This window comes from Colius striatus, chromosome 2, assembly GCF_028858725.1.
Source record: "Colius striatus isolate bColStr4 chromosome 2, bColStr4.1.hap1, whole genome shotgun sequence".
In the NCBI taxonomy this organism is placed as follows: domain Eukaryota; kingdom Metazoa; phylum Chordata; class Aves; order Coliiformes; family Coliidae; genus Colius; species Colius striatus.
In genome coordinates this window covers 8874912-8890237 of record NC_084760.1, presented here as the reverse complement: position 1 = coordinate 8890237, position 15326 = coordinate 8874912, and the positions used below count along the sequence as shown (strand labels likewise).

The 15326-nt window shown below is 42.4% G+C and overlaps 1 protein-coding gene across 2 annotated transcripts; it reads left to right on the top strand.

The window, feature by feature from the left end:
• Positions 1 to 327: 327 nt before the first annotated feature.
• Positions 328 to 15107, top strand: PM20D2 (peptidase M20 domain containing 2). Of its 2 annotated transcripts, none has more exons than XM_061990075.1 (7): positions 328 to 853; positions 948 to 1096; positions 3978 to 4120; positions 6989 to 7143; positions 8503 to 8638; positions 12967 to 13074; positions 14636 to 15107. In XM_061990075.1, exons 1-7 carry the CDS (start codon positions 401 to 403, stop codon positions 14836 to 14838), a joined length of 1347 nt encoding a protein of 448 aa, XP_061846059.1. In that variant the 5' UTR covers positions 328 to 400; the 3' UTR covers positions 14839 to 15107. The 2 variants fall into 2 exon arrangements, with proteins under 2 accessions (XP_061846059.1, XP_061846057.1); XM_061990073.1 differs by having other exon boundaries at positions 328 to 859.
• The last annotated feature ends 219 nt before the right edge of the window (positions 15108 to 15326 follow it).

Genomic DNA, 15326 nt, shown 5'->3' with positions numbered 1-15326 from the left:
TCGTGTCTCCCCTCAGCCCTCCTCTCTGGGCTGAACACCCCCAAGCTCCCTCAGCCGCTCCTCATCAGGCTTGTGCTCCAGATCCTTCCCCAGCTCCGCTGCCCGTCTCAGGACACGCTCCAGCACCTCAGTATCCCTCTCGGAGTGAGGCAGAGCTTTGCCTGTGCTGAGGGTCCCCGCGACCGGCAGCGAACCCCGTTGGCCGCGGCCCCGCTGGGCGCTCTGGGGCGGGTAGTTGCAGCCGGGCTTTTCCTGCCGGCCGTGCCGGGGAAGAGAACTACGCTTCCCAGCGTGCCCCGCGGCAGCGAGGCGGCGATAAAACGGGGCGGCGGCGGCCGGTGCCTCACACGCCGGCGGCAGGTGCGGGAGGGAGGGTCGCTGCTGGTACCGGGGCTCCCTGATGGGGCCACAGGACGCGCCGCAGCGCGGCCCCGCCGCCGCTCCGCCAGAGCTGGAGACGCTGAAGCAGCGGGCGTGCGAGTGCGTGGAGCTGAACGCGGGGCGGCTGGGGACGCTCAGCCGCGACATCTGGAGCCAGCCCGAGCTGGCCTACGAGGAGCACCGGGCGCACGATACCATGACCCGCTTCTTCTCCAGCGGGGAGCTGCCGGGCGCAGCCTGGGCCGTGCAGCCGCGCTACAAGCTGGACACGGCGTTCCGCGCCGAGTGGGGCACGGCCGCCCCGCAGGGCTCGGGCCCGGGCCCGCTCCGCGTCGCCTTCCTCTGCGAGTACGACGCCTTGCCCGGCATCGGCCACGCCTGCGGCCACAACCTGATCGCCGAGGTGGGAGCGGCCGCCGCGCTGGGGCTGAAGGCCGCGCTGGAGAGCCTGCCGCCGCCGGCTCCTGTCGCCGTCCAGGTGAGAGCCCCGCCGGCCGCGGCGGCCTCGGCCCCTGGGGGCCCCTCCGCGCCTCACTCTCTCTCTCTCTCTGGGTGTTGTGCTGCAGATCACGGTGCTGGGGACGCCTGCGGAAGAGCAAGGTGGAGGCAAAATAGACCTGATAAACGCCGGAGCATTTGACGGCCTGGATGTAGTGTTTATGGCACACCCCTCGCAAGAAAACGCAGCCTACCTGCCCGATGTGGCCGAGCACGAGTGAGTGAGCAGGTTCAGGTGGAAGTGGGTGGCTCGTTATTGGCTTTTCCTCGTCTCCCTCAGTAGGGGAGTTGCCTTTAGAAAGGGCTGAAGTCAAGGCCCGAGGACATTGCAGCTGCCCTTCAGACAAAGTATGTGTGGTCGGCTGAAGAGCCAGCTTGCTGCTCTGGACAGAGAGCGGTTCTGCTAAAGTGCAGTTTTCAGCCTAGTCTTAAAGATCCCTGAGTGCTCTGAGATAATCTTGCATGTGTCTGAAAAATCCATTCTTCTGATGTTTCTAGGTGTTTCTTTTTAGACATGCCTGTGATAATACTACTAAATGCAGCTGATTAGAGTCATGGATCATAGCTCCTTGCTTTCCTGGGCACCAGCTCATGTAGTCCTCCATGCCCATTTTATTCAGTTTTGAAAGTGTTTAAGGTCTTCTCTCCCACTTTTAAAGAGCCACCCAGCTGAGCCTGACTGCTACTTGGATCCTTAACTTTCACCCTAAATGTCTTCATGGCCATTTTATATCAACTCTCACATTAACTTCTTTGATTCAAAGTAGTTCATGGCTTTCCTTCATGTTTACCCCCAATGTAAGTGTGACACTAGTCATACCCTCACTCTTGTTTGTTGTTTGTACCAGCTGACCGTATAACTCTTTGGAAATGACACCTTGTCTTTTCATTGGCTCTTCTGTCTAGTGATAGCACTTGTTTGTTTGTACATAGAGCAACTTAATTTGAAGTACTCCTTGCTGTATGTGCATAACCAGAATTTGTAAGGTGAGATTTCCTTACACCTTCTTCTACTGATACTGGGGCTATAAGATCTCCATACTTTGGAGACCACTGATATGTTTGGGGCATTCCTTTCAGTCTTTTTCAAGCAATCAACTGTTAGACACGTGCTTAATCCCGAAGTAGGTGATCTTCTAATATGTTTTGGGACTTCATTCTGTGCTCTCTGCCCTTCTGAAAGGCCATGCTGTTCTTCCTGTGCTAGTACAAACTTCTGCTTTTATAGTGTTCCAAAAGACTGTCAACAGGTTTTGTTACTGTGTTTCATCACGGTTACAGATGATTCTCAATCCCAAGGTCTTACCCTGCAGAGACTCCCCTAGTAACCTCCCTCCAGTGCAACAGGGTTTTTGAAGTGCTGCATTTGGCTGTCTTGGGATAAATTCTTTAATATTTAAGTAAATTGTCTTTCCAAACATTTTTGACTTGATGTACAGAGACCTGCCTTCAGCTTGGTTGTGCTACCTTCCAGCTCCTATGTGCTTGACTTTCGTAGCCATTTTGCCTTTGTCAGTGCTGTTCCTGGTGCACAATTTGCTTCTGTTACTCTTATGCTTTATGGCAAAACAGACTTGGTTTTTGTTACCTATCAAGTGCTCTGCTATATTCTGTTATTGAGTTTCTAAGGAGTCTTGACTGGTTCTTATAACCTTCAGAGTTCATCCCAGTTTGCCTCTTGACACAGTAAGAATTGGAAATCACCCTTCAGAGGATTGCATGCAGTGGCAGGAGATGTTTTCTGTTACAACAGTATGCTTCCTTGTGTCTCTTTGCTATCCAGTATCTAAGTTCTGGTGTTACTTACAAGTGGTTACATGGCTCAGTGCATGAGGGGTCAGATCAGGCTAAGTTGCTAAATTGGTACTTGTATAAGACATCGAGGAAGGATGGTCCTAGCTGGGTGAGAGACAGGTTGTGTATCTCCGCGCAGGGAGAACTCTTTGAGCTTGAAAGTGGAGGCCTTCTATATAAAGGAATGGATATTGAATATGAACAGATCTATTTGAAATCTCTACTATTGATAAGAACCTAATATTTGTGTATTAGATTAATTACAACTACATGAGGCATTAACATTTATATTTGCCTTTTGTGTATAGAGTTTTCATAGCAATTGAAATATTGAATTATTTTATAAGGCTGATATAAATGGCCCTCAGAAGAAGTAAGGCATGAATTCTTACTGGATATGTTTAAGTGCAGTATTTTGATGTCTACAAAGTTGGAGGGTGGCCTTTGCACTGGATTTTTTCCTTGTTGCAAGCCTTTCTGTGAGGTTTGCAGGGAAAGAACATCCTTGCTTATAGCATAGTAATGCTATATATTATTATATAGCATTAGAATATATAAATATTACATATTTTTATACTAGACTATGCCTTTACACTTCTGAAACTTGTTTAGACAGGATTGTTTGTGGTCTTATTAATCACAGAATCTCAAGGGTTGGAAGGGACCTCGAAAGCTCATCCAGTCCAACCCCCATGCCAGAGCAGGACCAGCTAGAGTAGGTCACACAGGAACTCATCCAGGTGGTTCTTTAATGTCTCCAGAGAAGAAGACACCACAACCTATTCTGTGTCTTGTATATTGTACACATTTTATTTGTTTGACTAGAATTAGGACAATCAACTTCTAAATTTGAATCATACAATAGGGTTCATTATCCACTGAGGAGAATGTTTTATCTTAAGTTTCAGAGCAGTCAGGCAATTTAAAAAAAGATGTTGGAGAATCACACAATCACAGGATCTTAAGGATTGGAAGGGACCTTGAAAGATCATCTAGTCTAACCCCTGAGGAATTTAATACATGAAGCCTGTACCTCTCAGAAAAAGGCTCTATAGTGTTATGTTACCAGTAACTCCTTTGCCTGACCGGGTCTTGGTTCCACTTCATTGGTTTTCTAGGAGTCTTCCATCATCACTCAAAGGTAGTTCGTGGATGCAGTAGTGCAGTGCCAAGTGAATTATTTGGTGCTCTAATGCACAAAACTTAGGGCAGATATTTGTGTGAACAAAGGATCTTTTTATTTCAGAGGGGTTTTTTTTCTGCAGTGAATGAAAGACAAATAAGCAATGCCTTTTATTTCCTAGTGTGACTGTGAAATACTATGGAAAAGCTTCTCATGCTGCTGCTTATCCTTGGGAAGGAGTTAATGCATTAGATGCTGCTGTTCTTGCATACAACAATCTGTCTGTTTTAAGACAGCAAATGAAACCGTCCTGGAGAGTTCATGGTGAGATCCTTATTAAATGTAATGTTCAGCAAATAAGAGTTTAGGCTGTTGAAATACTAACTTAGACAATTCCACCATTTAAAGTGTTGCATTATTGCACTAAAATAGTATAGTCACTTCAAATACTATGAGATAGCACTGCTTCATTTCAATAGTTTGTCTGTAGTCTTTAAAATTACATCAGTGTCCAGAACTAACTGCTAAAAATAGGCTTATAGGTCTGGTTCAAGAGAGGACACCAGTACCTAGACAGAGGCAGTACTCAGAGGCTAGACCAGCTCTGAGTCTTTGCACTTAAGTTCCAGTTCAGAAAGAAAAAGCGCCAAGTTTATTTTGCTATGTGATCTTGGATTTCTTTGCTTCTGACAAATGAAGTATTACTTACTGCATCGCTTTGGTAGTAGACATTTCATTAATTAGATGACCTTTATTATAAAGGTGTAGTGGTCTAGAATGACTGAAGTTTATTTGCTGAAGTACAAAAAACAAGTGGTGACAGAAGCCTACAGTTCTGGTTAGAAGCCAAACTGCATATTCACTGAAGTGTAATATTTAATGTCTAGTAGACCTTGGAGTAGAAAAGACATTTTGCAATAAGGCATATTAAGCTTGACTCATTCTCCAACATCATCCATTTCTTTTGGTATGGTGAGAAAGTTTCAGAAGTTGAGGTGGAAGCCTCTAAAGCTTATTACACCTAACAAGTTTTTCCAAGTTGAAATTAAGAAGCTTTGCCATTTCTCCAGGACTTTTGAATATAGAACTCTTTATTTTGAATACTCATGAGCTTACAACACTTCCAGAAGTTCAGAGCTAACCATTATTTACCTTGGCTGTTTGTGCTGTGTAAAATATGTGTGTATTTCTCTCCAGGATATCTGGCTGGAATCTGGAAGCACTAAGCCTTTTGACTGTAGATGATATCTGCAGCTCTGCTCTGCTCTGCAGCACATCCAAATGAATTTCAGGCAGCAGGCGTAGCCTCTCTATCCTATTGCTCTGTAGGAAACAAGACACTTAAGAGGTTTTGGTGTCTGGAACCCACGTGTTGCAGCCTTAATGATGGAGTTGCTGAAGTCTTCTATTGAATCTAAGCACAAAAACCTGAATACTGCTTTCTTCGTAATTTCTGAAGGCTACAGGGGTAATGTAGGCAAAAAAATGAGTATCTAAACAAACCTCCTAGATGTAACACTTCCTAAACCATAGCAAAACTTAATTACTGTGATACAGCTGCTATCAAACCTGCTTTTGCACTGGAAATTTAAAATAGTTTTAGCAAAATACAAACAACTAGAATGAGATTGAGGTTTAGAAATGCTTTCTTTATAACAATGTGTTGGAGATCTTGTGTTGTAGACTTGCAGTATCAGCAGTGGCTGATCTAAGTAATCCTAAAAGTCATAAATGTTAACTCACTAATAAAACCTGAAATAACTTCCATTACCTGAAGTCTAGAGCTTCTAAGCAGTGTTTAATGTACTTCAGCATTATTGGTTTGAGTTGCTGGTTATTTGTTCTTTTCCCTGCTTATTGAGTGAAGTAAATGTTGCCCCCTTGAAAAACAGGATTGTAGATTTTTTTTTCATTCATAAAGTTGTGTTGGGTTGTAAAAATATTCTAGCTGGAAAGAGGGCAAATGGATGCTACTAGTAGCATGCAGACAGTGTACTTTTAAGCTAGATCTGCTGACCAGTCCATATTGCAGTTGCTTTGAAATCTAAGTACAGACATAATGTTAGACTCTATCCAGTTCCATTTACAAATGTGCTGGACAAAAGTCCAAGCTGTTTACTCATTAAACTACTTGGCTTTGAGCAGATGTGTTGTGCTGACAGGCAGATCTGCATGATTACTTACATGCTGACTTGCTGATTCCTGTGACTGTTCCTCTTGTCTGTGCCTCTCAGCTGCTCCTTTTTGTTATTTACTGGTACGGATAGTGGCTAATTGGGCACTTGCTTTACTTTCACCACATTTGAGACTGGAAAGGTTTGACTTGAGGGAGAGTTTGTGGTCATAATAGGTTTTCTGCACCAAAGGTAAAGATTTGCTGCCTGTTTGCATCCTGGTAGTGCTGCTTCTCAATAACTTTGTGCAGTATTTCCATTTAAGGTAGATAATTTCTTAGGTTCTATAGAAAAGAAATCTTATTCCAGTGTTTAAATTGAGGGTAGGAGGTCAGGGAAACAAAGAGCCTGTTGAAAGCATCTAGCTGTTAATGCACTGAAATGTAGAATTGAGGTCTGCAATGTTTTGTTGTTGAAATATCTAAATATTATGGTCTAATTCCTCTGATGCCATAAATGAAAACTACATAGTTGTCACATTGCCTTGAGGAAACACTTTCAACTCAAACTTCACATTTGAATAAAACTATATACATTATAGTTTCCAATACTTCTAAGGAACTAGTCTGAGGAGTCTTAGACTTTCTGTGCACTGCAACACACACATTATTCCATGATTGCTGAGAAATGCAACTTAACTTTTGTCAAAGCTGGCAAAATAAATTTGAAGTATTCTAGTCTGAGAAACCTTTAAAAGTTGGCATTCAAGGTAGCCTCTGACAGGTTGTTTTTTTCTTTCAGTGGCAGCCAGATTGCTCTACAACTCTGATGCACTGAATTTCAAGGGATTAATTACAAATGGTAGTTGGGTTTGGCTTGAGATTTATATATTTAACCAAAGAGTGCAGTAAAATTGTGCTGAAGATCTGACCTGATGAAGAGACTTTGTATTTCGTGGTCAGATGATGTTTTATTGGTTTTTTGTTTGTGTATTTAGTTCTTACTGGAGTTTTATGACAGGACTGAAGATCAATCAGGTGTATTTAACACTGATAACACGACTGTTCCCTTTCTGCAGGTGTAATAAAAAATGGTGGTGTGAAACCCAACATCATCCCTTCTTACACTGAACTGGAGTTTTACTTGCGTGCCCCTTCAATGAAAGATCTTTCTGTTCTGACAGAGAAGGTTGAGAACTGCTTCAAATCTGCAGCACTGGCCACAGGATGCAAAGTAAGAATGTCTTCATGGTTGTGTGTTTTTGTTACAATGGAAATATGGTGGGGACAATAGAAAATTGAGGTTTACAGCATTTGTCTGTATGATATTCAGCTGAAGCAAACTCACCGTGATACTCTTTGCTCCTCTGTTGCTTTGTGCTCTGCAGGAAATTTCTGGTTTATGAATAGAATGGCACAGAATCCTAGAAGAATCTAGGTTGGGAGACACTGGGATGGTCATCTAGTTCAGAGCAGACTGCTCAGTCCCATGTGGACTTCTGAGTGTCTCCAAGGATGAAATTCTACAACCTCTCTCAAGTGCTTTATCCACCGTGTGTACCCATATGGTTCTTCCTGATGTTTATGTTCTGATGACTGAGCACTTTAACAGGTTGCCTGGAGAGACTGCAGTGTTTCCATCCTTGGAGATATTCAAAAGCTACTTTAATATGGCCCTAGGCAACCAGCTCTAGGTGCCCTGCTTGAGCAAGGCACAAGATGACCTCCAGAGGTGCTTTCCAACTTCAGCCATTCTGTGATTCTGTTGTATCTAATAGGAATTTCCTTGATTGCCTCTGGTCATATCACTGAGCATCCCTGAGATGTCTGGTTCTATCTTCTCTGTACCCTTCCTGTATGATAACTGCAGACAGTGATCTCTCCCAAACCCCCTTTTCTGAAGGCTCAACAAATTGAGTTCCTCCAGCGAATCATAGAATCATAGAAGGTAGGGTTGGAAGGGACCTTTAGAGATCATCTAGTCCAACCCCCCTGCAGAAGCAGGTTCTCATAGATCAGATTCCTTGTATGTCATGTTCTCCACACACTAATATTCTTAGTAGCTTTTCCCTGGATGAGCTCCAGTCTTGAATTGAGGAGCACAAATCTGAATGCAGCACACCAGATGTGGTCTCTCAGGAGTTATCTGAATCAATAGTAAAGATATGAAAACAGTAATAGTGTAAGTATTGATTGCCATTTGTGAATGGATCTGTACTTATTGAATGTGTTCTGAAGGGTAATAAATAGACTTTGGTGAAAGACACAGAGGCTTAATAGTACATGCAGTGGAAATCCTGAGATGCTGACAAGAAAGATTCTTTTCCTTGTGTTTGGACATGTGATCCATGAAATCGATGCTTCTGGAATTCAGCTGTTTAGTGCAAGCTTGACAAAACACCAGCTGTGTTTTGATCAAGGGAAATATTTGGCAGGATGTTGTATGTTTGAAAGAAAAAGGGACATAAGTGCAAAGTTTGACAGGGGCATGTAGTTATATATATTTTTTTTGCTCTTTAAATTGTTCACATTAAACTGGCTCAAGCTGGGGAAAACAATTCTAATCATTTGGGTTGGGTTTTTTTTTGTCTAGGTGGAAATAAAAGGTGGTAAAAATGATTACTACAATGTGCTTCCAAATAAGAGCCTGCAGAAAGCTTACAAGGAGAATGGAAGGAAACTTGGAATAGAATTTATATCAGAAGACCTTATCTTGAATGGTTTGTCAGGTAACTCCATCTGGGTTTTTTGTTATGACTTAAGAGTTGATCAGCCTTAAGCTTAAGTGTATAAAAGAATGGACTAGAGTGAGGTTAAACACAGTTTGATCAGAAGAAAGAAGCTCAAATTAGAAAGTTGAGGTTCTGATCATACCTCTGGCCTGTGTTGTATTGGTTGTAGAAAGTGAGACATTTTCCCACCAGGTATGAAAAGCAGCAAGTATTTCCTGGTAATAGCTCTGAAACCATTTCAAGCAATAAAGAATTTGGGAGGAGAGATGGAAGGATGGAAAGCTAATAACCTTACTGAAAACATAAGCATGTGTAATGAATTGTGGCTCATTCTGTTGCTTTGAAGTACAGAATCCTGCTTTTAAATGGAGACGAGACTTAGTTTTTTGGGAGCCTTTTTTGATAATATTTTCTAAGCTTACATGTAAAGAAATTTCCTAGCATCTAACTGATATTTGAGGGAGGTTTTTAAGAGAGTAAGTGGAGGTTAAGGCATCTCAGTAACCCCCATTTAAACCTCTCTCCATTAACAGGTAATTCTGTGCCTCTAATTTTAGTTCACAAATTCAAATGATTAGTTTTCCAAAGAGCGCTGTTTTCTCTTCTGGGTTCTTGACTATGTCTCAAACTATTTCACTTTCTTGGTCTCTCAGAATATATAGTAATAGGAATGTGAATTCATGAATGCTTAGTGTGATTTGGGTGTTTGGGTACCCTTAACAGTTTTCAGACTCTTCCTACAGGAGCTCTGATCAAGTCTCAGCTGGTGATGATACTTTACAGACTTTGCTACTGATCATAACTGTATATGTAAATGTTTTCACTCCACTTATGTGAAAGATATTTTTTTCTCTCTGGTCAGAAGGAAAAGGTTGCTCTCAGTAAAAAAAATATTCTAGTTAATTTGATTGTGGTATTAATCTTCTCTATGTTAAAAGCAGATTATCTTCAGGCAGAAGTTGGGGACAGTTCTACAAACTTCAGGGCTTTTTTTGGGAGGAGGAGGTAGCATATTTAATGGCATTCTGTTTCTACTTTTTCTTCCCTTCCAAATTAAAGCAACAGTATCATGTTTTCTGCACTTGGTTCATTGTCTTGGATGTAAAAAAACAAGTTACAGCTAAAGACAGTTTTCTTTCTTCTTCAGTGTAGTGCAAGTAAGATTTGCTGCTTCACTCATGTAGCCTAGGAAAGGGACTGAGGAAGTGTACTTGGAATGTTTCTGAAGCTGTGCTAGTTGCTTCCTTCAAACCATGGTATTAAAGGTGAAGATCATGAATAGTTGGTGGCCTTACTGATTCAGATGACTTCGAATGAACTTAGTACAGACATGTAATTGTGGTAGTGCTTTTATACATAAGTTACATGATATGCTAAATGTTTACTCTTAAGTTAACCTGAAACTCTTCCTATTCCTGGCCTGTTCTTAAGTGGCTTGTCAAATGTCAAAATGTGCTTGAGCGATTGGTTGTAATTTCACACTAGTGGGCTTTACTGAATTTTCTTTCCACAGCTGCTCTGAACATTTGCAGTGGAGATTCAGGATAAAGCACAGTCTCCAGAGACGTAGGAGTGGGATTTTGTATGCTACCCTGTTCTTGGGGGGAGGTTGAAGTGTTTTGTCTCATCTTTTTCAAGACCTCTGTTTCTGTTTAGTTTTCATGTGGTTTTCAATGTTTTCTTTTAGGATGTCAGTTTCTTCTGTTGAAAGGGAAGGAAGATAGCTCAGTTGCTTCTCCATGTCTGTGCAACAGAAAAGTCGTTAAGAGATGAGTGTACTCGCTGCCACCTCTACATGGGTATTAGTATCGGTCTGCTTCCAGGTATCGCTCCAGGCAGCTAAGTGTCACCAAGAGCTCCTAGTCCATCCTAGGCACTGCCTCCTGTGTGCCTTGGGCATGCTCCACCCACCTGGCACACAGCCAGGGTGAGGGAAAGAATGTCAGTCTGAGCTAGCTTTGACCAGGTGCCATCGCCTGTTCCTCCTGCTGGTAGGGTACCTCTGCTATGGGATATCCCCAGCCTTCCAGGGAGATGGCTTAGCTTAGCATGCCTTAGCTGAGACATCCACACTGTGAAGTGTTTAGCATTCATGGGATTCATTAACTTCCTGTGCACAAGCCTGATACAGATTATCTTAAAGAGGTGGTATGTTTTGAAAGTACTACTTTTGAAGCTTGGGACTGTGTAGAAATGCTTCCTGGGCTCTCTTGTATTTTCCCTTCCATTCATGTTTGTGGTAATACTGACTTCCATGATGTGTTCAGTGACTTGAAAAGGCTTCAGTCTCAGCTTAAGGATCATTTGTTTTGAGAGGATGGAGTTCCCTGTACCATTCTAGTGAAGACAGTGCAAGGGTCTGTATATTGCATTGATAAATGCAGTTAGGGGTCTGTATATTGCATTGATAAATGCAATTATTTATGCTTCTAGAAGTAATCCCAATCTGTACTTTTCGAGCAAGCATACAGGTGTTTGTGCAGAAACATTGGAATGTCTGTTTTAAACATGCCACTAGGTTATTGCTACTAAAGACTGTAAGATCTTTTGTGGCAGAGGGGAAGATTTAGCTGTCACACTTTAACAGCTGCCTGGATTTTGGCTTGGTAAGCTCCCTATCTTACTAGAAAATACTAAATTTAAATCCCTAACACTGAGAAAAAATTACTTGTGAACTGGTAGTAGATTAGATATTGATAGGAATTTAAGTGGAGTTACATGCCTGAGAGGTAGGATGCACTGAAATATCTAATGCTTCATTTGCTGAGTGACAGCAGGGAAAAAGGCCAACAGAGTCTTTCTAGCAGTTTTATGTATTAGGACTTGGCAAGTTTAGAGCTCCTGGCTTAGTCTGGAGTAGGCAGGCATTCTAGACTTCTGGTTTGTCTTTCCAGACTGACCAAAGAATGGGTCAATAGTATAGACCACTGAAAATGAAAATAACCTGTTGCTGTCCTAACGGTTGGATTTTCTTTGAATGCAGACTGGATTTATGGGCAAAGATCATGGTTTGGGACAAGCCTTGCTGCTTCTGTTTGTAGGCAGAGCAAATGGCAAGCTAGTCTTGTTGTCTTTGATCACATAATATAGGCTCTGTGGACTCACTTCTAATGACTGTATGCATCCAAGTAACATCTATATCCTTCAGTCATTCCATTATTAAGCCTTAAGGCATTAGCAGTATCTCCTCAGAAGCTACCTACTGTGTTACACATCACTTGAAACTCTCATTGGTTTTTATGCCATTGCTAAAGAAATCTTGCAGCTCTGATTGGCCTGAAAACAGTTGAGATCTCAGTTGGTCATCCCTGGCTTTTTGTCCCTCACTAGTAAACAAAGCTTCCTCTGGCATCTGAGTTTCACAGTGACTGGTATGTTGATTTCTCCAGCTTTAAACAAATATTGAGTGGATTCTTTGAGTGGGGAAAAAAGCACTCGGGAAGTACTTCCAGACCTGTATGACTTTTCTATGAAGAATTTGTTGCTTCTGGATGCAGTCATTAAATAGATAAGGCAGTACTGTGAGATGGGTGCTATCACTAACTAATGTACTAAAAGTGCTAGTCAAGCATGAAAGAATCATCACTAGAGTCTGCAGCATTGTTATCAAGAAATTTAAGCATACAAAGCACTAGTGTTTTGTCTGGAGTTTAGTTCTGTCTTGTTATTTCAGGAGTTATTGTGGCGTGAAGGTTTCCATAACTGAGAATAGTCAAAAAGCACAGGAAAACATAATTGTCTTCAATCTGCTCTTGTTTAAAGATAGATTTGCCCTACTTCAGGCTCCACAGCCTAATGCTGAATATTTGCACACTAGTGGGAGTTATTTGGTCTGGTTCTAAGAGCAGTGGCAGGAAAATGGCTGAACTGCCTCAAGGTTTGCAGCTTGTGACCTGATCTAGGTGAACCTGCTTCTGCAGGGGAGTTGGACTTGATGATCTGTAAAGGTCCCTTCCAACCCCTACCATTCCATGATTCCATTATTTCTGAATTAACTGTTTCTTACCAGGAGATGCTTAGTAAAAAGTTACCAGTCAGTAGAATAGGAACGTGCTGATACATCTTCCTTGCAGTCCAGTAACTGATTATTGATCAGAGTTGCACTGGAGAGCAGCATCTGAAGGTGGCTAATTAGGGAAAACATCTCCCTGTGTGATGGGACACTTGTGTGAGTAATGACTCATTAGAAATGGTTTTATTATAGTACTTGGGGCAGAAGATACTCTGTTTTAGATATGGGCGGGAGATAATATCTATTATACATTTTCTTACAGCATTCAGCACTCTTCAACACTTCATTAAGAAAATTCCTCTACTCCTTCTAGGTTCCACAGACTTTGGAAATGTTACCTTTGTAGTCCCTGGGCTTCATGCTTATTTCTACATTGGCTCTGATGCATTGAATCACACTGAGCAGTACACAGAAGCTGCAGGTGAGTGGAAATGAGAAGGGTGAGAGGTTTGTGTTTCTGACAAGGGATCACACTGGGGTTCTATGATACATGAAACCCTTATATGTTGTAGGGGCTGGTTGCTGACTCTTCACTACAGCCAGTCTAGAAATGATTAGTATTTCAAATTACAGAGGTTTAAGCTTTCACATACTTCTATGGTATCCAAAGCTACAGTCGAGTAAGTGTATAGAAGTGTGAAGTACTAGATCTGAAAGTGGCTGCATGTAAATACCTGTGTAGAAATGAAGTTGCTTTCTTCAAGCATGATAGGATCTGAGATGAATGTGGGCCCTGAAGCAATTAACTTGGTGAATTCTCTGGCAGGGGAGTTGGACTAAGTGATCTTTCAAGGTCCCTTCCAGCCCTTGAGATTCTGTGATTCTGCAACTGTAGATTTGCAAGGACAAAGCTGCCAAAATGTGGATTTTGTGTGTTTAACTGTATGTAGGAAGTATGACCACTCCTTGTATTAAAAACCTGCCTGATAATACCACCTAGACAGAAGAAATTAGAAGGATTTATCCCTAGCGACACATCCACAAGAGTCAGTAAACATAGAATCATAGAATGGTAGGGTTGGAAGGGACCTTTAGAGATCATCTAGTCCAATCCCCCAGCAGAAGCAGGGTCACATAGGAACATGTCCAGGTGGGTCTTGAAGACCTCCAAGGAAGGAGCCTCCACAACCCCTCTGGGCAGCCTGTGCCAGGGCTCCATCACCCTCACAGGGAAATAGTTTTTTCTTATGTTTAAGTGGAACTTTTTGTGTTCCACTTCATCCCATTACCCCTTGTCCTGTTGCTAGCTACTATAGAAAAAAGGGATGTCCCAACCTCCTGACAACCCACCCTTTAGATATTTATAAATGTTAATAAGATCCCCCCCTCAGTCTCCTCTTTTCTAGACTAAACAGCCCCAGTTCCCGCAGCCTTTCCTTGTATGAAAGATGTTCCAGTCCCTCGATCATCTTGGTGCCCCTGTGCTGGCCTCTCTCCAGCACTTCCCTGTCCCTCTTGATCTGGGGAGCCCAGAACTGGACACAGGACTCCAGATGAGGCCTCACCAGGGCAGAGTAAAGGGGGAGCAGAACTTCCCTCGACCTACTGCCCACACTCTTCTTGATGCATCCCAGGCTGCCATTGGCCTTCTTGGCCACGAGGGCACATTGCTGGCTCATATTTAGCTTACTATCAATCAGGACTCCCAGCATGAGCCAAAAGAGAAGAGTAAAGCACAGTACTCTGGAAGGGTAATAGAGAGATAAACCTCTGAATTTTCTAAAAAGGAACATGTGCACACTTGTTTTCCTGTTCTCAGTTTTAGTTGTTTCCAGCAGTAGCAAAAAGTGAGGTACCTGAGTGTGAAAATCTGCCTTGAGGCATCAGAAAATAGATGTGCATCATGGGAATAGACTTAAGAAACTGTTCTTGCAATAGAAACTTGAAAAATCTTGTGTAGAATATGCCTTAAGTGGTAAGGTAGTGGCTTGTGTCTAATATTAGTAATCTAACCTTAAGTTTCTCTGACTTTCTTGCTGCAGGGTCACAGGATGCTCAGTTCTACGCTTTACGCACAGCAAAAGCTTTGGCCATGACTGCGCTGGATGTCATTTTCAAGCCAGGTCTGCTTGAAGAAGTCAGGGAGGACTTTAGACAGGTGAAGCTAAAAGAAGAGGGGCAAATAAATCCACTAGAACAGAACAAAGAATGTGGTGTCGGCACAGGAGCATGTCCATCCCACTAAACTTCATTAAACCTCTCAGTAGGACTGACTAAATGGAGATGCTGGATTTCAATCCCAGAAGGGGCTGGATAAGCATGTAGCTGAAGAAATGTTGATTATTTTTCGGGGGGTGGGGGGAGGGCTTTAGGATGAACATGTAGTGTCACTGCTATCAAAAATGTGCAATTTTATCTAGCTGTAGTGTTTGCTGTACTCAGTATGGTGATGAATTTCAGAGATGAAGTGCATTGTCTTGAAGTTGGGATGATGAATAAATGATAGTGTTTGGATCCCTTGAAAGTGGTTTTTCTATGTATCACTAAAGTAATATTCCTTATAGGATAAATATGGCATTTATAGACATTTTTGTTTTGAAATAAGCACCTGATCCTAGGCTGTGATCTATGAAGTATAGAACCTCATGAGGTTCAAACAAGGACAAGTGCAGTCCTGCAGCTGGGAAGGAGCAACCCCATGCACCTGTACAGGCTGGGGATTGACCTGCTGGG

What these genes read in the sequence shown, in the direction of transcription:
- PM20D2 (XM_061990073.1), top strand. Translation starts at nt 401, where the DNA reads ATGGGGCCACAGGACGCGCCGCAGCGCGGCCCCGCCGCCGCTCCGCCA. An exon ending in ACCGTCCTGGAGAGTTCATG is followed by an intron (nt 4,121 to 6,988) that starts GTGAGATCCTTA and finishes CCCTTTCTGCAG; the next exon opens with GTGTAATAAAAAATGGTGGT. An exon ending in CACTGGCCACAGGATGCAAA is followed by an intron (nt 7,144 to 8,502) that starts GTAAGAATGTCT and finishes TTTTTTGTCTAG; the next exon opens with GTGGAAATAAAAGGTGGTAA.